Source organism: Esox lucius, chromosome 22 (genome assembly GCF_011004845.1).
Source record: "Esox lucius isolate fEsoLuc1 chromosome 22, fEsoLuc1.pri, whole genome shotgun sequence".
In the NCBI taxonomy this organism is placed as follows: Eukaryota; Metazoa; Chordata; class Actinopteri; order Esociformes; family Esocidae; genus Esox; species Esox lucius.
In genome coordinates, this window is record NC_047590.1 from 8,568,788 (window position 1) to 8,593,879 (window position 25,092).

Below are 25,092 nucleotides of genomic sequence, written 5' to 3' on the forward strand. Positions count from 1 at the left end.
CAGACACAGTCATAGCATTAGGAGGTCATGTTCAAGTACATTACCATGAAGTGCCACACCGTTTCATTGCACCTGCCAGAATAAGTTTAACATTTAGAATAGTCTGTTTGAATCTACATACAGTACATCAGCTTACTATCAGTGTTATAAGAGCTATTTAAGGCTTGAAGTTGGTGACATTTACTTGAATTAAGTAAGACACTGCTATCCTCACAATAGGGACATGGTGATTTCCTTCCAACACCCCCGAAGCCCCCCCTCCCCACCCCCCACCGTTTGGATCAGCTGAACTGTAGGCTGGATTTATTGGTATGTTGTCCTGCATTCCCCTCCAGGCCCTGATCCCAGTTCTGCCGCCATAACTTACACAAGGCAGACAGACAGGTCATGGACAAACAGCTGGACACCTACCTGGTAATAAAACACACCCTACACCTGTCCCATCATCCAGAGCCATTTAGAAGACTCTTCTCCAGAGTGACTTATAGCAGCCATTGGGGTTAAGGGCCTTGCTTAAGGGCCCTCTTTTCTTTTTTTAATTTTTTTATTGTTTGCTTAGGGATTCAACCAGCGAATTACAGTTCCAACGGACTACCCAGTAAGCTCCAGGCTGTCATGCTCACCGATGGCCAGGCTGCAGTCGTAGAAGCTGTGGCCAGAGAAGCATTGACATCCCCTCTCCGTACACAGACCATTCCCATTGCAGAAATTGGGACAGCGCAGTGCGGCGAGAACCGTCCACACCGTCCCGTCCACCTCCATCCCAGCACCCACGGACCCGCCCGTGGACCCGGACAGCAGCAGGGCCCTCTGGGTGCGGTTCTCCAGGAGTCTCCTCTCACACTCATTCTCCAGGTGAGGAACCAGAGCCTCTTCCCAGGACAGGTCATCCTCCAAGAAACAAGTTTAACTTTAATTACACTCATGTAGCGGTCAAGCCGAACGGAAATCCAAAGGTCAGATCTAATTACACAATGACAGAAGGATGGAATCGTCCAAACCAATAAGAGGAGCAACAATAACAGCAACAACAACAAAACCAGCAACAACAACAACAAAAACAGCAACACAAACATTAATACCTTGAGCTGCAGGTCTAGGATGCAGAGGTCCACTGCCTCATCCAGCCTCCGACCCAGCAGTCCTCTACACATCACGCCCACCGTGGAGTTCCCCAGGGCCTGCTGGCATACCTCCAGGGCCTTGGCCGAGGTCAGTCCACTGGGGGTGGGCCATATCGGCCTTGCCGCTGGCCTCTCTGCAGGCAGCTGGTGGTCCTCCGGGAAGAAATAGGCCAAGTTCTCCAGGTCGGTTTGGCTCAGGGACTGAGAGGTGAAAATGGGCTGGAACTCGTACAGGGCCTATCAATAATAATAAGAGTGATTTTTAGAACACCAAAGGACACAGTCAAATTTTAAAAGAAAGAGCAAAAAATGCAAAGGGTAAAAACCTGTCTCTTCATCATTGGACCATCGTCCACAGCAACAAGGAAGTCTCTACTGAGCTCCCTGTCGATCTCCCTCTCAGCACCACGATCCCCATATTCCCTAGTCCTGGAACTTGGCTGTTTGTGGATCCCCCCGGGTCGAGCTGGGCCGCTCGGCGCGGACATTCCGTGGCGGTCAGCTGGGTCAGAGCTCCTGATGTAGTCCGAGGTGGTGTCCAGGAAGGGGAAGACAGAGGTGTGATCCACACTGTCGCGAGAATGACACGATGTTTGGTGGCGGGGCGACGTTGGGTTAAAGCCATGGCGGCTGTCGCCGGTGTGACCCGTGGCCTGATGCAGAGACATGCTGTAGCCCTCCTGGCATCGGCAGAAAGGCCGAAGTGCCTCCTCCTCCACCTCAGACGGCATGGTGTCGAATAAACTCTCCCCCGGGGCAAGCCTGAAGGAACAGAGGAATATGTATCCAAAAATGAGCTCTTTAGTAAGCCTTGAGATGACCAAAAGGACAGGGGTGGGGGAATGTTCCCTGGGCGATTGGAAGCATGGAACCAGCTCATGGAACCGCTGCCAGATAAGACCAGAGGACCATCAGCTGTTACCTCCATTCCTCCACAAAGCGTTTGTGGTCAGTGATGGCAAAGCTGGTGCCGTCCAACCCGTGGAAGTCGTTGTGACCGTTCCTGTCAAACGTCCCACAGAGTCCGGCGGTGCTTCTGTAGTCCACACTTGGAGCTCTGATCGACAGGCTCATCCCCCAATCACTGACGTCGGCCCTTACGAAGGCCCCGGACGGAAAAATAAACTGGGAGGGGAAGATTTGGCCTACGTTAAACCCACAATCCAATTCTAACGGCTTGCAGTTGAACAAATCATTTTGTTGTGTTCATTGTGTGATTCAACACATTGCGTCAAGAGGGAATCATCAAAACGACCTACAAAGGACTAGTGTTTGACATGACATGAAATCAGTTCCACAGTGTTGCAGATTAAACATACAGTACACAGGTTTTTCCACATCATGTAGTCATGTAGTGTTAAAAGTCAGTACTGGTCTCGGTGTTCTCCCAAAAGTACAAAACCTGTCTATACAGTGAGGGAGGAACCAGACTTAAACAACACAATGTACTGTATAATATCATACAGTTTTAATATGATTAAATACTTTAATACCAACGCCCCAAAGTCACAGCTCGACGTACATTTTGGTGTTTCCAGGAATCGAACTCACTATTCTAACTTGTCTTTACCAACAGTACGAGTAGTCAGTGGAGCGTAATGCTTGAACCGCCAGGGTTGTGGGGCTGACTCCCACGAGTGCCCAGCAGGAAAATACATGCACTCATTACTGTAAGTCACTCTGGATAAGAGCATCTGCTAAACGACTACAATTAAAATATGCAAATTAGCTACAGAGGACCACATTCAGTGATGCTGATTACTTTTAATTAAAACCTACTGTAATTTTTCTCTCCTGGTGAGATTCATGGATTTTGATTCGGCTCTGGCTGCTCCCACCGGGCCCGATGTTATCTCCGCCCAGGTTCTTCAGAGACAGCCGGGGTCGGGTCTCCTGCAGCTGACCGTTGCACATGTCCAGCGTGACCACCTAGAGGCCCAAAATACAAAAATAGGTGTAGGATTATAGTGCTGTCCTCAGTCGTTAGTTAATATCCTTACTGTCTGTAAGCGCCACAGGACATACAACAACGTCGTCGTCGCTGTTTTTGGTTGCCACGCTAAATTTTCCAAGCTCGCGCGTAACTCCCGAGGTTGTGAACAGTGTTTCGCATTAATGTCGTCGTTGTGACGCCACAAACGGATGTGGCATTTTCAGCAATAATGAATTGAGGGAATGAATCTGTGAGTTAACCTGGTTTCCGTCCCTGGCCACTACTCCACAGTTGCAGGCCACAGGATAATGGCGGCTGCCGCAGTCCCACTGACGAGCCTGGACCTCGAATGCTCGGCGGAGGCTCTTATAGAGGACGAAGGTGCCCGTCTGCTGATTCTCATATCGTCTGAAAGGAATTTATTGAGAAATTGATCAGTGATGATAACCAATCACATCTACACTTATTAAAACAATTTGTTTTTCTACAGCTTGTGTGTCAAACTGCTGGTGAGATGTACAATAAATCTAATGATCACACCACATTTCTTTTACCGGCAGATTTATTATCAATAATGTCAGTCTCTACTTTCCGACAATTATCATATAAAGATAATTTCAATCAATTAAGGCAATGTGGATGCAATGATGAGAGGGACAAAAGACCCATACGAGTGACAAAGGTGAAGCAATTATTAAAAAATAATTAGGATGGAAAAACTTTCCATTTCGAAGGTTCAAGACTGGTCACCTACTGACCTCTTTGGTTTGAAAAACATGATTAAATATGTGTAAAATTGATATTTCACATATTTATATTAATATATTAATATAAATACATATTTATATGTGATTAGCGGGTGTGTTACGCAAGGCTTTCACATACCAGCTTTGACCAACCTCTCCAGTCGTGACCTCCAAGAGGCTAGTTAATTACACAGAACACGTTCAGTTGGCAGGAAGCGGCTTTTCGTTATTTATACAATCCAGCATAAGTATAGTTGAACGACCATATTATTTAAATGTATTATTAAAGAAATGCACAAGATACGTGAAGTGAGTGCTCTGTCTCAAGTCTGGATCTGAGGCTCAAAGGCTATTAGGCAGACTCCAGAAACCTTGGCCGTCACAGCATGCTAAACAGAATGCCCAGGTTACCTACCTGCCATCGAATGTAATGATGTGTGGATCAGTCAGAGAGTAACAGCTAGCAGTGGGAATATCTTGAACTGTGACCTGTGAGGGGATGAGGAAAAAAGCTTACTGTGGAGCACTCCGGTTGTCCTGATTAAAGTGCAGGCAACAGTAACAAGGCTTTTATGTGTGTGTGTGTGTGTGTGTGTGTATGGGTGTGTGTGTGTGTTTGAGCAACAGGCAAAGTGCTTTCATGTCTCCCACCTTCAACACTAAACACAGACATGGCTAACCTAAGTGCCGGATGGACTAATGTTTCAATGCAGGGGGAATTAGGATGTTTAGGAGGCATGTTCGGCTGGTTTCAATGAAAGAGTGAAAAAAACAAGTAGAAAAGCAAGTAAATAACATCTTCACATAAGTGTCTGGTCTTTGACCATGGAAACAATGCGGGGGCTTGAAAGGTAGTTCTGGTAGTGGCACGCCAATAGCATACAGCACGTCTCTTTTACTGACCCCTAAAGATCCTTCAGTGATGAAGTGAGTAGAATAAAATGAAGAAAAAAATTGTGTTGCACTAAAATTCCATTCTAGCGTTCTAATGTGTTCTAATTCGATTAGGAAGGGTCTAGAAAGTTGTATGGCAGTCGAGTCAGACCTTGAGGGGCGTGGGGATGTATCCTCTCCAGAGCCGTGGCGCATCCCTGCTGGGTATAGCGGTGAGGAGACTCTGGCGGTTGCCGTCGCGGGTGAAGTCTGTGACGGCGGTGAGGGCGAGGACAGCCCGGGCACACCCTTGGTTACGGCTGCAGGCTTCAGTAGGCTGCAGCTCCACGTGGCAGGTAGACAGGGCCATGTTGGGAGCCTCTACGCTAGGGCCTGAGCTATCTAGGGAAGTAACAGGACACATAGCAAGGCTTCGTTGGTGAACACCGTCCATAAAGCTGAGATGCTCTGACCCAGTTGTCTGGCTTTAACAAATTGGCCCTTGTCAAAGTCACTCAGGTCTTTACTCCTGCCCATTTCTCCTGCATCCAACATGTTGACAATGAGAACTAATTGTTCACTCACCATTTAATCTACCCACACCTCAACATGTGCCCTTGTTAGGAGATGATCAATGTTTTTCGCTTCACCTGTGAGTAGTCATAGTGTTGTGGCTCATCAGTGTATATAAACACTACCAGTCAACATTTTGGACAAAACTACTCCACATGTAGAGTAATAATGAAGACATCGAAACCATGAAATAACACATATTGAGTAAAGTAGTAACCAATTTTTTTTTTCAACAAATCAAAAGACATTTCATATGTTGCCTTCATGACATCTTAGGAAAATCAAACGTTACTTCAGCTACAGTGGATGTGTTCATTAGAGTAACCATCCATCCATCCATCTTCTCCCGCTTATCCGGGGCCGGGTCGCGGGGGCAGCAGTCTAAGCAGGGATGCCCAGACTTCCCTCTCCCTAGACACTTCCTCTAGCTCTTCCGGGGGGACACCGAGGCGTTCCCAGGCCAGCCGGGAGACATAGTCCCTCCAGCGTGTCCTAGGTCTTCCCCTAGAGTAACCAGCCTCAGAAATTGCCAATAAACTGCACCTCTTATTGCAGCCCAAATAAATGCATCACAGAGTTCAAGTAACAGATACATCTCAACATCTACTGTTCAAATGAAACTAGATGAAAGAGGCCTTTAGGGTCGAATTGCTGCAAAGAAACCACTACTGAAGGACACTAATCAGAAGAGATTAGCTTGGGCCAAGAAACAAAATAAATTGACATTAGAGAGGTGGAAATCTGTTCTTTGGTCTGATGAGTCTGAATTTGAGATTTTTGGTTGTAACCACTGTGTTGTGAAACACAGAGTGGGTGAACGGATGATCTCCGTGTGGTTCTCACCCTGAATCATGGAGGAGGTGCTTTGCTGGTGACACAGTCTGTGATTAACTTAGAATTCAAGATACAATCAACCATCATGGCTACCACACCACTTTACAGGGATATGCCATCCTATTTGATTTGCGCTTAATGGGACTTTCATTTGTTTTCCAAGTGGACAATGACCCAAAACACACATCTAGACTGTGTAAAGGCTATTTGATCAAGAAGTAGAGTTATGGTGTGCTGCATCAGGTGAGCTGGCCTCCACAATCACCCAAACTCAACCCAATTGAGATGGTTAGGGATAAGTTGGACTGCAGAGTGAAGGAAAAGCAGCCAATAACTGTTAAGCATATTTGGGAACTCCTTCAAGACTGTTGGAAAAGCATTACAGGGGACTACCTCGTGAAGCTGGCAGAGAGAATGCCAAGAGTGTGCAAAGCTGTTATCAAGACAAAGGGTGGATACTGAATCTAAACTATAAATTATTTTGATTTGTTTAACACATTTTGGTCACTATATGATGTCTGTCCAAACATCATATAGTGATTGTATATATATTGTATATATAGAAAAGTAAATTTTTTATATCTGCGGTATAATGGCTGATGAATCCCTATGAAGAATGTTTTTTCTTTTATCAACATAGATAAGGCTAATTTCCTATTCACCTGAGTCACGGACACTCAGAGAAAGAGGCACTCCACATGATCGGCTGTGACCTGCCCCGTAACAAGGGATAGGCACTGTGCTGTGGATGGCTACAGAATGCTCTACCCCGTCCTCCGCAATGTGGAGCACATCTGGAACAAACTGCAGGCAGAGAGAGAGAAAGACGGGTTACTGATCATTCTGGACTCAATGTTAGTTTAATTTACAGCACTCAATACAGGTCAGGAGGAGGTTAATGTTCAACAATGGCTTCCACATGACCTAGAGGTCAACCCACCGACCACTTTAGCAGCTTCAAACATACTGAATATGAAAAGGGTTAAAGTCACTTGTATTAGTCATGATGGTCTACCTTCATTCCAGCATAGAAGCTCTCACTCTCCTTGGCAGCAGATTGTGTATGGCTGGAATTACCCAGGAACGTGGAAACACTGCAGGAGAACTGTAAAATAAAAATGACATACAACCAGGCAAGTTTAAATAAAACCAAAATGTTAAGCAAATTCGCATTTGTCTTAAAGCATGAAGCCAGGGGTTGTAAGTGCTCTGTCTAATTTTTGTTGGCTTGCGTGCGCAATTCATCAAAACATTTCATTTAATTATACAGGCTACACGAGCAATGCAGAAGAGCCGGAGGCGTTGTGTGTTTAACTCATCCTCTGTACAGCGGCGACCCCTGACTTCATCCAGCTGTGACATCATCATGTGTGCAACAGATACCGATGACTCACAGCCCGTACGGAACAGCGTGTCATGGAACACACAACGAGGTACATGCATAGTACTGTGTCTGCACTAGGTTTCACACGCAAGGACACCCGTACGTAAACATTTATTTTGGGGGAGCATTATGCGGAAATGTATGTGCATAGTTTTACGTGAATGTTTGTTCGAATTTTTTACTTATTTGAATGCATGACATGCGTTTGTATACGCATGTGTACATATACATTTGTCTGGAAAGATGCTAATTGCAGATGTTTTTTTATTTTCAAAAATATTTCATTACATTTGTATGTATGTATAATACATCTTTTTTTAATTAAACACAATGAGTATGCCACTAACACAGTAATTACTCTGCAATATCAGTGTTAGAATACAAGCCCCTATGCGCCCCATAGAATTACTTTGATGTGAATCATGTGCAGGGACCTGACAAAAAACACACCCTCACCCCAGATTTACCCTGCTTCCCTCGCCCCTTTTCTGTTTTTCTGAACCCAGTCAGTGGGGCCAAGGTTAAGCCGCCACAAAAGAGGGTCGGCCCTCAATCATTCTGTTTCACACGGATGTGGAAACGCGCCTGGTGAGCATTATTACCTTCTCCCCCAGTCTGAAGTGGACCCCGTCCATCTCAACCAATGAGAATGCCTCCATGGCGGAATGTTTTCTGATCTCCACCTTCATGTTGGAGGCCAGGTGTCGTGCCCAGACCACCAGGTAACCCAGGGGCCTCCCCAAGGTCTTCACCGCGGCAAAGGAGCATCGCAGGTGGACACTGCTCCCCACTAGCTCCGGGCTGATCACAGGCTTGGAGGTTAACACAGGGAGACTCGCTGAGCAAGACAAATGAGACGGATGAGCAAGAAGCTGAGGTCAGGACCAGCCAGATGATTGAATCCAGAAATGTTGGTTGTTGCTTTTACGGTGGTTTACCTTTGCAACGCCCATCAATCTCCACCTCACCAAGTGGGCATAATTTAGATCCAGCATTTGGTGTGACTGAAACATTTGAAATAAAATACACAGTTAGACCATTCTGTTTTTATACGTCCTCAATTACACATGTTTTGTTTGTGGCTTTATACTGGTGCAACCAAACGGAGCCTCAGAAAAGTCCTAAGGCAAATTACAAATTCCAGTGAGGCAGTCAGCCAGAGATTGACTGACAGTCTCACAAGATACTCTTCCGATTCACCTTTGGCACAGTAGCCCATACACCCTTGCGTGGGCTGGAGGAAGTACAGGAGGAACTCCCCACAGTTGCGCACTGAAATGGGGATACGGAAGAGGCAGCAGTCCTTGGTGCTCCCATGGAAGAACTGCCAGGTGGCACAGGCAGAGAGCTGGCGGACCTCTCCCGGGCCTGGTAGAGAGCTGCCGGTCAGAGAAAGCCACACAGGTGCCTGAGTGCCGCATCTGTTCATCTAGAGAGACACAATAAGGCATATTCATGAAATCAGTGCTGACCTAGGATCAGATTGTTTTCTTTGAAATTATAACTCGTCCATGAGAAGGGAGCTGAGATGCAGTGCTTCCACCTGCCTGCTCTGTCTGTTATACAGTCGCTGCTCGAAAACCAGATGACTAAGCATCTTGTGTAGTAAACAGCTTCATTCTTAAAATCCCGTTAAATATGTTATTTATCTAGACCCACATCAGTTATTTAAAGGGTGAACAGAACAGGACACAACATGCAGAATTGTGGAACGTCTTTACACATCAGCGGCAAGGTGGAATGGTTTCATCGGTTTAGAGCTTACTTCCACACAGCTGGTGGGCATCTCCGCAGGCTTGTTGTTAATGCTAAAGCGGTACCATCCAGGGGAGAGTGAGTGGTCACAGATCAGGTCCTGAATAGCAGTGTTCTGCAGCTCAGTAGAGTCGAACTCCACGCTACGATACGGGTTCCTTAACGTTCGGTAGCCCCCCGGGTAGCATTCTGGAGCTGGGACGAGGGTCGAAGGTCAGAAGGAAACACACGTTATACGCGCAGGATACAATTAGCGAACATGTCGGCAGAGACGCCAGCACGTGGATCTTTGGGCGACTGCGTTGGAAGATACAGATTATTCGTTAAGAAACTGTGGAGGTGCATGTCGAGTCAGAGACAGATGAGATCGGGGGAAAGGGAGAGGTAAAGAGAGTGAGTGAGCAAACACTCAAACAAATCGTAAAATGAGTGTTTGCAGTGGCTTCACATCATGTCAGCCAGTTCATTAAAGGTGAAACAAAAGTTAATTTAACCTTCAGATGGAGACTTGTAAAAATAACACATTCATCTACCAAACTCCCTTCCTCTCTAAACTCGTCCCTGGAGGGTACGACACTGACGCCAGTGATCCATGACAGAGTCTGAACATAGCTCGCAGCTGAAGGCTAAAAATGGAGAGAAAACGACTTTAAAGTCAGACCTCTCACATCCCATGTCAATTCAAGTGTCAGGGAACCTGGTCCAATCTAGCACTCCCCCCATCTGGAAATTGAAAATGGGTCAAAACTACTTGAGGATATAACAGTGAAAGCTGTGACAGAGGGCAAGGTAGTGTGTCTCTATCTTGTGCAGAAGGTCCTTTTGAAATACATTACCTCCTTTAGTGATTGATATGAAACCCGTCATCTACCAAGCATCCCACTCTGCGTGTTGACTACAGATCAGCTCTTACCAATAATTGGGGTAAAGCTCTGAATTGGGATAACTTCACTGTGATTTTCCAATGATCAAATGCAAAATACTGAAATGTACACATACCTCAGTGCATGCTAATTAAGTAGGTGTAACATGAGGCAAAACAATTTAGATGCAGCAATAGTCTGTCTCCCTGGCCTAATGAGGGTACTTTGTCCTGTCAATATCTGCTGATCTGGACAAATGAGGATGTTTTGTCCTGGGCTGGGAGTTCCCAAGAGACAATTTATGAGGTTACCTCCTTTACCTCTCTGTAAAGACGGTTGTTAAATGGCCAATTTGACTGGGTTTAGCCAGCAGCAATACTCAACTGTCACCTCTTAGTCCTTCTCTCCTCTGGAAAACATGGCTGTTTGGAAAACCTTTGAGATTGGAGCAAAGTGGCTCACAAACACAAACACAGACCCAGACAGACCAAAAGTATGTTTATGAATGTAGAGACTGAGTATGCAGATGCATAACTCTGAGGAATTTCATTATTAGCACACAACAGCTACATCAGGTTTGGAATGAGACGAGTTGGAGTTTAATTGAACACTGTTTGTGTAGCAAGGTCGGTGAACGCAACACCATGAATGTAGTAACATGGGTGGATGTAGCACCCTGAATGTAGTAACATGGGTGGATGTAGCACCCCAGCCAGTTCGAATGTTATCATTGGATTGAATGGCCGTTACCAGCGGTTATCAGCCTCATAGATATGCCTACTGGTAGGCTCAGAAGGCTGTTATCACCCATTTGCATGGTTCATTTAGTATTGACTAAATTATCCCAGTTTAACCCTAAAACTTACCTGTAGACTTCCGGTTAGCGGCGACCTGGATTGGTCTGGGATTGGATCTGGAGTCTTCTCGTGTATTCAGCCGTGATTAAACATGCGAATGGATGATAACAGCCTTCTGAGCCTACCAGTAGGCGTAGCAGGCCCCTTCTGACCCATATCTATGAGGCTGATAACCACTAATAACGCCCATTCAATCCAATGATAACATTCGAAGTGGGTGAACACCCTGTATGTAGTAACATGGGCATATGTAACACCCTGTTTGTAGTAACATGGGTGTATGTAACACCCTGTATGTAGTAACATGGGTGGATGTAACACCCTGTATGGAGTAACGTGATGGGGCATAACATCCTGTATGCAGTAACATGGGTGTATGTAACATCCTGTATGCAGTAACATGGGTGGATGTAACACCCTGTATGGAGTAACATGATGGGGCATAACATCCTGTATGCGGTAACATGGGTGGATGTAACATCCTGTATGTAGTTACATGGATAGATGTAGCATACTGTGTCTGGTAGCATTGTTGGATGTAAAATCCTGTATGTATTACATGGGTGGATGTAACACAATGTATGTGGTAAAATGATTGGATGTAACATACTGGATGTAGTCACGTGGGTGGATGTAACACTCTGTATGTAGTAACATGGGTCAATTATATAAGGCAAGTGAAGGCTTTGATCCCAATGGCTCCCTTCAAAGATCATTGGTTCTATTACGTCTCCCCAGACATTTTACAATATTGTTGTTGTACCCCTGAACAGCTAGCTTTGGAATACATGGAAAGGGGGGTCCCTTGAGGAGAGTTTTGACAAGCCCCACTCCAGGTGACATACAATAACAGGCTGCTCAGAGGGAGTGTGACATCATTGGTCTGACCTATGACCCCAACTCTGGTATTTGTGCTGCTACTAGAGGAATGCTTTGTTGTCTAGGTCATCAGTCTGGCCTTTTTCACTGGAGTTGTTTAGCAGATTAACTGATCCCTCTGAGTATGCACACACACACACACACACACACACACACACACACACACACAGTGTCTAAACACACATGTTTACAATTTAAGTGGTGACACCAAAGTTGATTACCCTTAAAGAAATGAAATTCTTACTAGTCTTAAACCAAATTATTGACTAGCCTACCCTAACTCCTGACCCTAAACTTAACCTGTAATGCCTAACCTTAAACCTTACCCAAATTCCAATCCTATGGCAATTTTAACTCTTGCCCTAAACCTAATACATAAGCCCAAAAATTTAACTGAGACAGGAAACACTTATGCATTATTCACCTTTTTTCTGAGTCCACAGTTGGAATTTTATAAACCTGAAACACACACACACACACCCACCCACCCCAGCTGTAAATGTGGCATTGGCGTTGTAATAGTGCTGTACTGTATATTAGCCTGCCCATTCAATGATTTATTTGTTGTGGCAATGGTGCTGAAAGAGCAAATGACCTGCTGATTGGATGTGGGAGAGTAGATGGAAAACGTCAAGGTATAACCACAAGTCCCCCTGAGTGGGGAAATCAGCCAACTCTGAGTCTGCAAATTTTCAATGCCATTTACAGTTGATTAATAATCCAACAGTTGTGTGTGTCTGAGCAGGCTACTGTACTATTCCACACAGACTATGCTGTATTGATGCTGTATTCACATTATTGTAATTCAACCTTTCGGTAACCCAGGTACGTCTACTGCTTTATGTGAGAAAGCGTCTCTGTTAACTTGAAGCTGCGCTAACGTCCTTATATATGCCTAAATTTGCCTGTGTCTGGTGTTGACCAGTGGTGAATGACAGGTATGCAACGCATTAGACCTAGACACCAAATGATACTGCTGCATATCTCATTGTGCGCACAACAATAGGTTACAGTGCCAAGTTTTGCAGCTGGCTGCGTTTATAAAACACTAAGGCCTGCAGTAACTATATAATATACGCGACTAAAGATTACAGGCTTTATTGTTGTGTCGAGAACGACATCTAGTAGTGCTAATTTCTCCGGCTGTTTGCAGTTCTTAAAAACACAATGGCGTTATGAAATATAATCCGTAAATACAAAAAGCAACTTGGCTGTAACATGGCTGCATTCGTAATGATTTTCAGCCCTGTGATGAGGTCCTCAGATGTGTTTAATCAAACGCCAGAGGTGCAGGCTCGAGACTGTCTGAAATCTAATTCAGCTGTCGGTCTAACAATACGAAATGTCGGAAACAAGGTTTTGTTTTTTTTATTCTAGTTTTTGCTATGAGCAACATAGGATTGAAAAGAAAACTGAAAATATGTAATTATTCTCAGGGACATGACAAATAATCGCAATAGCTTGCATAAACAGACGGCACAGGCCTCATCAGTCAACAATTGTGATCTAAACTAATTGTGTTGTTTATATTGCGGGGGCCAACTATAATTGAAAGAATGATCCAGAATAATCTCACTCCAGATGCAAGTGAAGTTGAGTGTCAACGCTTTCAAATATAATTTCCATCAAGGGCAATGGATCCGAAAGATACAAATAGGTGTATGGCTTTTTCTTAATAGTCATGTAAGGCACGGTTTACTGAACTTTCTTGAAACTTTATGTATTATTTATTCCACTTACCTAACTGGGCCAGCGCTCTCAGTTGTATGAAACAGAGAAGAACCAAAATGCGCGGATATCCTAGGACCGACGCATGAGAGAGCCGGATAACTGCGCAATCCATAGCAGCGGTGGTTCACGATTTCAGCGAAGAAAAAGATGCCACCCGTTTTGACAGATGTATAGTTTCCATCTGATAATCCTAGAAAGTTTTCCAGCTGTTACTGAATGATGAAATGGCTATCTTTTAGCTGTTTCAGAACATTTCCTCCGATTGCGTTAGGTTAAATCCGTGGGAACCTTTAGAGCCCTCTTTTCAACTTTTCTCATCAAGACACAACAAGTTGCTCCGTCTCATAAAAAAAGAAGGAGGACACATCCCGCCTTCAAGAGCCCAAGAGTGTAGGTGGACCCTCTTGAAAAACCCATTGCAATACAGGGCCATTGTCTGACTACAACATTTTGTGAATATGCACATTATGGTCATTCCATAGTAATAACTAAGACATATTCTATAAAATACAGCATTGCTGACTGAAACCAAGTCTCTGTTGTCATCTCAAAAACAGATTTAACCCACTGAGCTAAGGCCTTTGTTCAGGGAGCTGAAATGAGTCTCTGGGATATTCCCACATTCTCCCTTGTCCATCAGAGTTGGAAGCCCTGCGGCTGGATGGTTTGCTTTCACCCTGATTGACCAGTCAAATTCTAATCGCTGATCCGAACAAACCCACCGGCACCTGGAGAGAAAGAGCCCTCCCAGAGTTAATGCTCATATAACGTGGCTATGTCCTAATTTACACAGCCGTAGCTTTGTCCAGATGCCCTCTATTAGACTTGGCCTGCCCTCGTTCTAGCCTGCTGGCTCTGGAAGAAGAGCTGGGGCTTTGGGGAATGTCATGGCCTTGCTCTGGCTCTCGACTCCCCCAGCCTCCCCCAGCCAGACTCCCTGGATTAAGGGTTGGAGACATTGGCCCGGGGTGGTTTAGCAGTGACTGCCACAGCTAGTGGAGCACACAGTGTCGGCAGGAGTTCAAATGTTCAACACCCTCTCCTCCTCCCTCCTCCCTCTCTTCATAGGCAAATGTTGGGGGAGGTGTTGGAGACACGCTGCAGGGTAGGTGCCACCCTCCCAACTTCCTTTGATAGACAGACAGACGGACATGCGGACAGACGGACAGATGGACAGAGATACAAACCGACTGACAGGCAGTACCATGAGTCAGAAGTGTGCCTAGTTTGGAGGCTCACTTCGGTGCCGCTGCTGTTTCCCCCTTCCTGGTTGCTTCTGGATGACTTGTGTCAGGAGGGGATAAGGACAACCTAAATATTTCCTTTAAGCAATGCTAAATAGTGTGTGCAGTCCCCAAATGAATAGGCCCTGGGAACCACCAATACATAACCAGAATGCACCTAGCGACATAAAAGACTAGAAACCCAACACTCTAAAGGCCTACTGTCCATAGCGGGGCTGGGCAAAACGCTCACCAGGTCACTCTTAAATGTTTAAAAACGAGACATCAAGTTGGTACGAATTAAGCAGTATAACATATTTTCATGTCACTGCCCTTTTTCGGACGCCCCACGAGTCGAAACAGAATTTTGAAATCCTGATGTTGTGTCATGTGCCAATAGTGCACCACCATAGATTGGTGACTTGGTCAACACCCATGGCCAACTATGTGTTTAGAGAATGGGGCAATTTGGGCCTCAACCATGAGTCAGGCGTGAGTGTGTGAAGCTGATGTGAGAAGGTCATTGGGTCACAGACTGGAACGAGCCTAACGAGAAGTGTACTGTTCTAGTTCAGCTTCAGTGGGATTACTGCTAATCCATACTGCTGTTGTTTTGTGTTGACTTCACAAGACCGGTAATACTCATTGATAGTCAGTCAGTGTGGAGGGAATACATGGATTACAAACATATGTTCTGAATAAAGGGTCAAATCGAGAAGGGGTTGACATGGTGTTATAGCAGGCTGAACATGACTTACAGTAAAATAAGTAAATGTTTTTCGGCTTTAGCGCTTAAACTCTGATTATTTCTCCCCACAGGTAAATTAGATCCTTTGACTGGCGAAAACCACAGATATCTAAAGGTGAGGCTTTGGGTTTCCATGAGAACAACCCCATAAAATGTTCATAGCAAAGTAGTTGTCTGATATCCAGCAGATTTCTTCCTGTAACCTGGCGGGGGTTTTCCTCTTCTGGCTAGAATGACTCGCAGTGCCCGATTGTGCCTACTTCCTTTCAAAGTGTTGGCTCAAGCATTTAAAAAAAATTACAATGTATGTACCCTCATTAGTTCACACGTGAGGTCCGTCCTGGAGTGTTGGCTAGGAGACACTTACCTTTCCTGTTCAATAAGCACGGTAAGGGTTAGAAGACTGAACACTTTCGGATACTTCTGTAACTTTTCGTAAACCGTAAATTACACAATACTAACAGGCATTGTCAATAAAATGCTATGCTCCAATGAATGCATTATAACAGGGAACAAAAACCTGGTTACCAAAACATGACCTACTGTGCCTGCTGTGGATTCACCTGCATACCAGCAGCCAATTAACCCAGCGAGGACTGATGTATACACAATAGAATGGAATACATTCCTGGATACAGTCTCCTGAATCTGCATGGCAGAGCACAAAGCAGAGCTGCAGAAACATCCCATCATTTCATAGGTGGGTAGCAAGGGTAATTTGATCAACATTTTTGCTTATCTTTTTTAAATACAGTTATTTTCCCAAGATTATATATACGCGTAGTGAACTACTGTCTGTTTCCTTTATATATAGATTCATAATGAAAATGCATTAAGGTGTGGGGGGAATTGTTTTTTACGGACAGTCGTTTGTGATTATAGGCTAGTATTTGGTGTTTTATGGGATAACCCAGTGGTTCCCAACTCCGGTCCTCCAGTACCCCGAACAGCACAGATTTTTGTTGTAGCCCTGGACAAGCACACCCAATTCAACTCAATGAGAGCCTGATAATTAGTTGACAAAGTTGAATCAGCTGTGCTTGGCTGGGGCTACAATGTACTGTGGGGGTACTTGAGGACCATATTTGGGAACCACTGGTTTAACCAACAAGATTTAAAAGAGCTGTCCATGGTTTCTTGTCTTTTGTGTTTGTGAAAATAGCTTTTATATTTTTATTTATATACAGTATAAGATACACTTTTGTAGTATTAACTTTTTCAATTATTGTAATCCTGAACCAAAATGCACTACTGAATTTAATCCTTTTTTTGTCTAACAGTTCCCCTCTCTCTCCGTCCTCTCATCAGACAGGAAACGGAAGGAGTCCTTCAGTGCTGATTTCCTTAGAAAACGTATGCTAATCTTGTCAAGCCCTAGCACTACTAAATTCAATCCAGCGTTGCAGTATAGACCAGTTTACACCATCTCTATTTCCCATGGTCAAATGTCCTCACGGAGTGCTCTGGGATACTGTATGAAAAGATACAACTGTTATCAGGGTGAGTAATGTAGGAGGACTGATTTAATATTCTACATAAAGAAACTGTGTAAATATTACTATTCCATTCCACGAAACCACCTTGAAGAAGAAAACACTGTTAAGAAACAAAATCTGGGGGTTGGACCCAGTGAACAAGAAGAGCTGTCATGACACTTAACCTTCCTTTTCGGTACCTTTGATAACACAGATCCTGTCATACTATGGTAGCCTACCAGTGGTATTTAAGGCTAACTTTACCGGTGAGGGCACACATTATCTACTTAAGTCCTTTGATGTCCTCTCACTCCCACAGAATGACAAAGGCACCCCCAGACCTAACGTTAGCCCTTGAACAATACCAGATGTCTCACACTTTTTACTGTGTGAAAACAAGACAACAAAGAATGTCTCGTCAACCGCAAGCTTTTTTAACGTCAGGGGCTTATCTTACATATATTGTTGTTTGGAGTGATTTACAAAGTGGCAGGTGTGGATCAGGTTGGGCAAAATTCTGTTTCTTTTAATCTTTGACTACATGGGTCAAAGTATTGTTGAATGCAATGGTAGTCACCAACCGCAGAAATGACTCAATCACCTAGAACTAAAATCATGGTTAATTTATTTGGTCAACCAGTGTAGGTAGATCGGAATTCATACGTTCGTAGATGGGAAATGAGTTTACAGATTCCAAACTGTGCTTTTGGCACAATGTGAGCAGTCTGCATGGCCCTTGGTTGGAAAAAGCCGGGAGAATCACAGAGCAGGCGAGCAGTTTGTACAGACAGGTGGGCTTTCAGATAAGCAATAGTGGAATTAAACTCTGGCCCAGTCGAACACTCAGTGCAGCAGAGCTGAGAGACTCATATTCCCCAATGGGAAAAAAACAACATGTCTGTAGAGCTTGAACCTTCAGCACAAAGATATATGCAGTATATTGGCTACAGTAGTGCCCCACACATACTCATTTGTGGTAATTTGCAATATTAATTCAATTTTCTCTTTAGCTTTTGACAACGTCTGGTCACATAAACATCTCCCTAAATGTGATAATGCACTTCGACTTCCTGGTTTTGCTGCTGTGGCCTGGATAGGTTGTTACTTTTCAAGAATGCAGGGATACACTTGAACTAAGGAGCCATACATCGCCCCCTACTGACAAAATAATTACTACCCCTAAAATCAGTCAACTGGTAGAACAGTCCTGCCAAGATGTGTCAGTTGCAATGTGTTTGGGTCTGAGAGGAAAAGATCCTGGGTGCAATCAAATTGGGGAACAAGTGCACTTACATAAAAACAACAGAGATAAGAGCAACCACATGCATTTGAAAGGTCAAGAAACCCCCCATTTATTACTATTGTACTGTACAGGTTTGTATAAAAGTACTACACGCAATATCTTGTCAGAAAATACAAGGCAAACTGGACATATATAAATCATATATAAAATTATAAAACTTTCATTATCATTTCAGAAGGTAAATACTGAATACTTAAATGTCACCATGGTACCATATGTATTTAGCCTGTCAGAAAATACATTTTGCAACAAGTTACCTTCATCCTTGCAACATATTGATTAGCGACTGAATTAGCGATCAGCTGGTGACTGTTGGTGAGCTCATAACATCATAGCAGAGTCTACTTAATTTGAAGGAAACAGTTGAAAGCAAAGTCTTTTTTTTCTGGTGCTGTTTTTCCAGTGCAAAGCGAAAAGATATACTTCCAAGTGATGTCTGATGATGCCTCAGTCATAAAACACCTGGTCTGGTGTCATATGGACATATAAAAAAATCCTTCTCATCATTTTGTACATCTATACAGCTCATATAAAATATCATGTCACCCGGGTACTGTTAAAACAGACCAGGCTATGCAACTGTCTCTCGTATAGTGGCATCCAGTCTCTTTGGGAGTAGCTCTCTTCTCTCTTCAATGCTGATGACGGCTTTCTGACAGTTCTGTCCTTGATCAAGGTATAGCTTAGCATATACCGGGTTTGAGTATTTTATGGACTGTGAAGAAAAAGCACAATAACCAAAACGAAAGGATTAGTTACAAAAGAGCTAATCACTATTTCATCGGCCGACACAATTGAAAATAAATTAAGTAGTATGTATTTGCTACTAAAGTGTCATGTTAGTTCCAGATGCTGAGCTTACACAACAAAAACACTGAATCCTCTGAAAGGAAATCATTTAAAGACTGTTAATGTGATGGTGTTCAGCAGAACGTCCAGGGCCTATTGCTGCTTAACAAGCATGACAAGCACACTGTCACAAACTTCCAGCAGGTGACTGTCTCCAGCCATGCGGAAACACCAGCAGATGGTTACTTTTCTTCTTTCTGTGATACATTTATTATTCAGATTTTCAATTAAAACACATTGCTGATGATGCCACGTTTACTGTAGCTTCCATAAAAACAGCTCTCATACCCCCTCCCACTATGGATGGCCTTGGCTGTGACTAAACAACAGAAACAACAGCCTGAAATTTCCCAGAGAGGACAGTCAGTTCACAGGGTGTCTTCACCTGTCCAGGAAGGATCTCCTTGGGGAGATGATGAACTCTTTCAGGGTGAACCGGCAGAGTGTGTAGATGACTGGACCTCATGCCAACACACCAACCCTGTAACAACACAATGACAACATTAACATTACACACCAACCCTGTAGCAACACAATGACAACATTAGCATTGTACGCCAACCGTGCTGGCGTACAATGTATAAGACATGCCAGCGAGGCCAGAGGGATCCAGCCTCTATGTATTAGCAGGTGACTGGCTCATGTAAGACAGAGAACACGGGCGCAGGCATTTCCAAACCTTGTGTGGGTCTAGGGTGAAGCTCGGCTGCAGGTGGTTCCCGGCTTCGGAGTGACTGTCGTGGTTCACCTCGTACATGTTGTACGAAGGGTTACCGATCTCTATGTTCATCCCACCGTTCACCATAGGCTGTCGCCGGACTCTCTTCCCCCTCTGCTTTCTCTTGCATAGGAAAACGCCGGTGGTCATGGCGGTGATGAGAATCACCAGGAGGACCAGCGGAACAATGATGGCCAAGCTCCCTGTGACACGGACATGACACGTTCAGATCGACGGCGGTCGAATGGCGATGGGACGATGTTGACATTGAGCCGAAAAAACAACCGGATGGAAAGATTGTTCTCCCAGGTTCGCCTTATGGGGCGTGAATTTCTATGACTCTGCTGAAGTCAGTTAAATCCAGTCTGGGTGGATAGCTCAGTCTGCACTGACAGACCGTAAGAGCAAATCCACAGTGAAATAACAGACTACAGACAAGATCAAATCCCATCACTGGGGTCGTTCAAGGAATCTAAAAAAGGTCTCCAAAACCCTGACAGTTGCACTTTCAAAATACAAAAATAGACTTCTTATTTAATCTCTCGGTAAGACTGGGCGTCTATGTTTCGCAGGAGTGTGCGAGAAAAAGAGGTTGCGAGAAAGAATGTGGAGGGAGAGAAAGCAAAGCATGCATACGCTAAAGAGAAAGATTAAGAGTTGACCAGGCTCTTTCTTAAATTCTCACCCCCGTGGATGTTTCCAGATGGACTGGTCTTAGGCGCTGGCCTCTCGCACTGAGTACCTGACCAATCTGCTTGACACCTACAAGATGCACAATGGGTATGAACAGTTAGCAGTTGGCATATTCATTTAGCCTGTAACACACACACGCACACCTACTGATAGACAGGCAGTCAAACGTCCATTCACTTGGTAAAACAAAGGTGCAGACAGGGGGGGCATGCATTATTCAGAATTCGTATTTTTCTAATGGGAATATGAGCATTATCTCATATGAAGGTTTTGGATGGAATCCATAGAGAGTGATCCATTAATTCACTAAGTGATGAGGACGGTGTGTGTGTGTGCGCGTGCGCGCGCGGTTCTCCCCACCTCCCTTCTTCCAAACACCTACCCACCTACTGAGAGAATATGACGACGTGCAATTACACCGTATGTAATCAGACACGGGTGACTGCATGAAGATGAAATGATATTAGCTGAAATTAAATGGACTAAAGCAGCGTTTAATCAAGTTTCATTAGAGGGACTGGGGCTCGCAGCAGGTTCCACATGAATCACTGTCCTGAAGGCAATGACAGCTTGTAGTCGCCCGATACCGTATAATGACACAAGCCTCTGTGGGATCCTGCTCAGTGGCGGAACGTGACTCTCCGTCAGTAGGAACGGGGTTATTGTCATGTTTAAGAGTGATGCGCAGAGAAGCAAGCGCAAAGGGACAAAAGCCTGTTCGTGCTGCGAATGAGGGGACGGGAGAACGAAATAAAAGTATTTTCGGGGGAAGGGGTTACACACTGTGCGATAGATCAGACAAACAGGAGGACAGACGGTGTTCTGGTGAGGCCCTGAGTCGTGGGCAGTGATGGGCAGGCTCGGCGCCGCCAGAATGGGAAACGGCGAATGCTGGTTTCGGAATGGTGGGGAAGGGGAGGTGGCGGGGACTGGGAGAGGGGGAAGAGGAGAAGTCAAAGGACCTACTTGCACTGGGGTTTGTTTAAGGCAGTTAATGTGCAAATCCCTCTATTCTGACAGTAGTGATCACACGGGTCGGCCAGTTGGTCACAGCGCTGGTTCAAGAACCCAGGCGTGCAGCTGTAGCACAGAGAAATAATCATGGCCTAAGGAACCGCCCACCAGGATTACATGTCGAGACGGCGGCTGTAGGGCCACCCTATTTCCACTTCACAGTGCACCAGTTTTTGACGGGCCCTGGTCAGAACTACTGCACCATGTAGCGAATAGGTTGACTTTTTTGGTTTTTGAACGCATGACTTAGAAATAAGAAATAGCACATGCCATTGTCACAGCTCAGTTGACCGGTGTCCATTCGAGCACATGGCCTAATTCCGTCCTCGGTACTTTTAAAGGATGTGTGTGTGTTCGGGTGCGAAAGGATTACGGCAAGCAGTACGTTCAATGTTACGCCAATTTTGAGCCAAAATAACGGCCCAAAACATGGGAGTGCAGAAACAGTCTACAATGTTGTTTGGTAGGGCACTGCAGAGATATTTACACAGCCTGACACATTTAGCCCTCTAGGTATGTAAATACTCTGCCCGACTACCCTAGTGCAACAACCAATTGGAGAACATCAAATTGAAAGTAACAAAAAAACTAAACTGTGAAAAGATAACAAAACATTTCTTTTGCACACAGATCCATTTAAAGCTGCAGTGTTTTATTCAGTAGTATCGAACAATTCTACTGTTAACCAGATAGCTTGGGGTGCCCCAAGGGTGCACAGAGAGAATTATCAAATCTGAAAGGCCCCTAGTTAGTGATGCAAGCCCCAGAAACAACAAACCTCTATCTATTTCAATATATTGTATAATCTAATCTGGAAAATAAAAGTGAAAATTGAAACCCATTTTAGAGATGTGGAAGAGCTTATTGTTTTTGATATGGATACATTTACACAGACAGTTCAATTTTAAAATCCTTTTTCACTGACTGAACAATCTGATCAGTTTAAAGTATCAGATCTTAGCTGCTTTTGTAAACATGGCTGAAGTCCCCTTCTAACCGACCACATCAAATCGTTTCACGTCAAACCTTATTCGGTCTTTGTCTAAATGGTAAAACAAAAACTGAGCATAATCCAGTTTTACCTACAGCCCAGTCGTAACGCTTTGCCACCAATCAGAACTGAATTGACTTATGTAAATGTAGCCAGAGACGCACTGTGCCTTCTGAAAAACTAAACAAAAGGACGCCCTCGCGGGCTGAATTGAAAGCAACGGGATTAACAGAAAGGCATCGACCGGGTTGACTCACTGGCAGAGCGGAAGGCTGGTCTCGGGGTCAAGGTGGCAGGTCCCCCCATTGTAACAGTAACCGTCGCAGAGCTGACAGCTCGCCGCCAACCTGCCGCCGCTGCAGCTGAAATGGAACACTGGCTGTGAACGTGCTCATAACACATTAATAACGCTTCACGGCGCCCCCGGTCGAAGCGTTACGGCGCACGCCACGGCGCCCGTGTGACACCTGACAGGCGGCCAGCCAGGCAGCCGTAGGGCTGGAATATCGACGAGCTCCTGGAATCCTACCCCCTCCCTCAGACGCAGCATCTCCAGGGCACTACGAGCTACCGAGCGCGCGAGCTACAATTTGAAGCGTCGTCTCATAAAGCTACGGTAACGCCACCTTTAGAGCGACCACGAAGGACGGGGAGCATTTCGCCGGCCGCGCCGTGGACTCTTACTTGCAGGATACGTTGTCTGTCTCTGGGTCCACGAGGCACGGCGCTCCCCGACACCGGATGCATCTGTCCACCTCACATTTGGCCCCCTCATACCTGGTCGGGCACACACACTCCACGTGGCCTCGGCTTGACAGGGTACACGCCTTGGAGTTGGTGCAGTAGTGGTGACAGATATCTGGAACCAGGACGGAGAAAGAGAGAAATGATTTCAAATTATTTCGGGTTATTCCGTGCCAAACCTAAAACCGAGCTGTCGCGAGGCAAATTGTGTCTTCCAGGGACATTTTTCGTATCACGTGCGAAAACCACACAGACACGTTTTTTGTCATCGCGCAAAGGGAATTCGAGAGCGGGGGATTGGCCTGAATGATACTGTGCGTGCGTGTGTGCGTGCGCGCGTCTTACGGTGGTGGCATCGCTCCCCGGTGTACTCAGACATGCATTGACACACTGGCTGGTTCCCCCTGCTGACATCGCAGGTACCCCCGTTGAGACAGTGGCCATCACACACCCTCCTCTGACAGACCGACCCTGTAAATCCCTCTGCACAGCGACACGTAGGCCTCCCTGAGACAGACAAAAATGGAGGGGGGGGGGGGGTGGGGGGGGAAGAGAGAGAGGGAGAAAAGTCAGAATTTGATTTATTTGTCATCCTCTTGAATTTAGCTCAACAATTTGTAACACAAATCAATATAAACATGAGCTTTTCACCTGTCCAAATGTCGCTGTTAAAGAGCAAGCTTACACACCCACACTCCCACTCACACACACACACACACACATGCCCACAGAGATGCCCAAGGCAGAGTGCTCTCTAAACAGCAATGTCTATTTACACGGGAAGGATTTCAACTAGTTTCAACACAGTCCCTATGACCGCTTGGAGAGCATTACTGAAATACAACATCTGCCACATGCTCTGTTTCTGACTGAGATGAATAGAAACCTACAGTATGTATATATAAACCTCCAGTATGTATATAGAAACCTACAGTATGTATATAGAAACCTTCAGTATGTGTGTGTTAAGTTTGTCCTCCTGCTGTCCCATACCATCCGCCAGCTTCAGGGTTAGGTGTTATTGATGTTGCCATGCCAACAAGTTACTGTTGTCTTCCACATGAATATTTGACCACCTCACTTCCTCGCTTGAAACCAAAGCCAGAAAATTCCTCGGAAGAGAATAGAGCCTTGATCCATGTAATTTATTTATATCTCCAGATTCTCCACTCTCAATTATTTATTTTGAAGGGGCAGGAAAAAAATGAAAATAAATCCCTCGCTGTGCATTTGCTGGAATAAATAAATAAATGTGGAATCTGGACTTTGAGTACTTTAATATGTTTTAACAACTACTGAAAAATGAATGGCAATGCAACACAGAGTAACCTGCATATTCATGGTATTATTGTACTCTTCGTTGCTAATGCAATGGCATAGCGGAGCCATACATAAAAGCTCTAGTGTCAGTACAGCAAATCTAAAGCCTTGATAAAAATAGACTAATAAATAAATCTTATACATTAATTCACATTCATTTTGCAAAGCCAATAGAATAACAAAAGAAAGCGACAGAAAACTGGAAACAGATTAATGTATGCCATTTGACAGATACTTCTATCCAAAGCATACATTTAAGTTAAAATCCTTAAAAGACATTTGACAAACTCATTCGCCAGCCACATGTTTCTATAAATTGCAGCAGAATCATATATGCCAGGAAGTGACTTTCCAAAGGAATGCTGAGATTCTGTTGAAAAGAATGACATAGCGTACATCTATGTACATGAATGACAGCTAGAGAGATTCAACCTCAAACGGAGTGAAACGGAACCATCTAGT

General features: G+C 44.7%; 2 protein-coding genes across 7 annotated transcripts in view; both read right to left on the minus strand.

Annotated features, from left to right (window-relative positions):
- The window catches only part of si:ch211-246m6.5 (von Willebrand factor D and EGF domain-containing protein), a 40,247-nt gene extending 26,387 nt beyond the window's left edge, over positions 1-13,860 (minus strand). For all 4 annotated transcript variants that reach the window (XM_020042411.2, XM_020042410.2, XM_013139943.3 and 1 more), the window contains exons 1-15: positions 13,562-13,860; positions 9,233-9,417; positions 8,668-8,896; positions 8,406-8,471; positions 8,070-8,305; positions 7,099-7,188; positions 6,746-6,887; positions 4,849-5,078; positions 4,219-4,292; positions 3,318-3,465; positions 2,904-3,053; positions 2,047-2,249; positions 1,451-1,886; positions 1,083-1,361; positions 624-891 (exon numbers count right to left, since the gene is read on the minus strand). In XM_020042411.2, the coding sequence (XP_019897970.2) occupies positions 624-891; positions 1,083-1,361; positions 1,451-1,886; positions 2,047-2,249; positions 2,904-3,053; positions 3,318-3,465; positions 4,219-4,292; positions 4,849-5,078; positions 6,746-6,887; positions 7,099-7,188; positions 8,070-8,305; positions 8,406-8,471; positions 8,668-8,896; positions 9,233-9,417; positions 13,562-13,664 (2,839 nt within the window). In that variant the 5' untranslated portion in view covers positions 13,665-13,860. The remainder of the gene's footprint in view (positions 1-623; positions 892-1,082; positions 1,362-1,450; positions 1,887-2,046; positions 2,250-2,903; positions 3,054-3,317; positions 3,466-4,218; positions 4,293-4,848; positions 5,079-6,745; positions 6,888-7,098; positions 7,189-8,069; positions 8,306-8,405; positions 8,472-8,667; positions 8,897-9,232; positions 9,418-13,561) is intronic.
- Positions 13,861-18,321: 4,461 nt separating this feature from the next.
- lrp1ba (low density lipoprotein receptor-related protein 1Ba) overlaps positions 18,322-25,092 on the minus strand; it is a 146,185-nt gene continuing 139,414 nt past the window's right edge. The window contains exons 82-89 of one of the 3 annotated variants that reach the window (XM_020042494.3): positions 23,656-23,817; positions 23,251-23,425; positions 22,824-22,928; positions 21,528-21,641; positions 20,554-20,630; positions 19,830-20,071; positions 19,536-19,631; positions 18,322-19,016 (exon numbers count right to left, since the gene is read on the minus strand). In XM_020042494.3, coding sequence (XP_019898053.3) covers positions 18,873-19,016; positions 19,536-19,631; positions 19,830-20,071; positions 20,554-20,630; positions 21,528-21,641; positions 22,824-22,928; positions 23,251-23,425; positions 23,656-23,817 — 1,115 coding nt within the window. In that variant the 3' untranslated portion in view covers positions 18,322-18,872. The remainder of the gene's footprint in view (positions 19,017-19,535; positions 19,632-19,829; positions 20,072-20,553; positions 20,631-21,527; positions 21,642-22,823; positions 22,929-23,250; positions 23,426-23,655; positions 23,818-25,092) is intronic. The other 2 variants (XM_020042495.3, XM_020042497.3) reach the window with 2 other exon arrangements.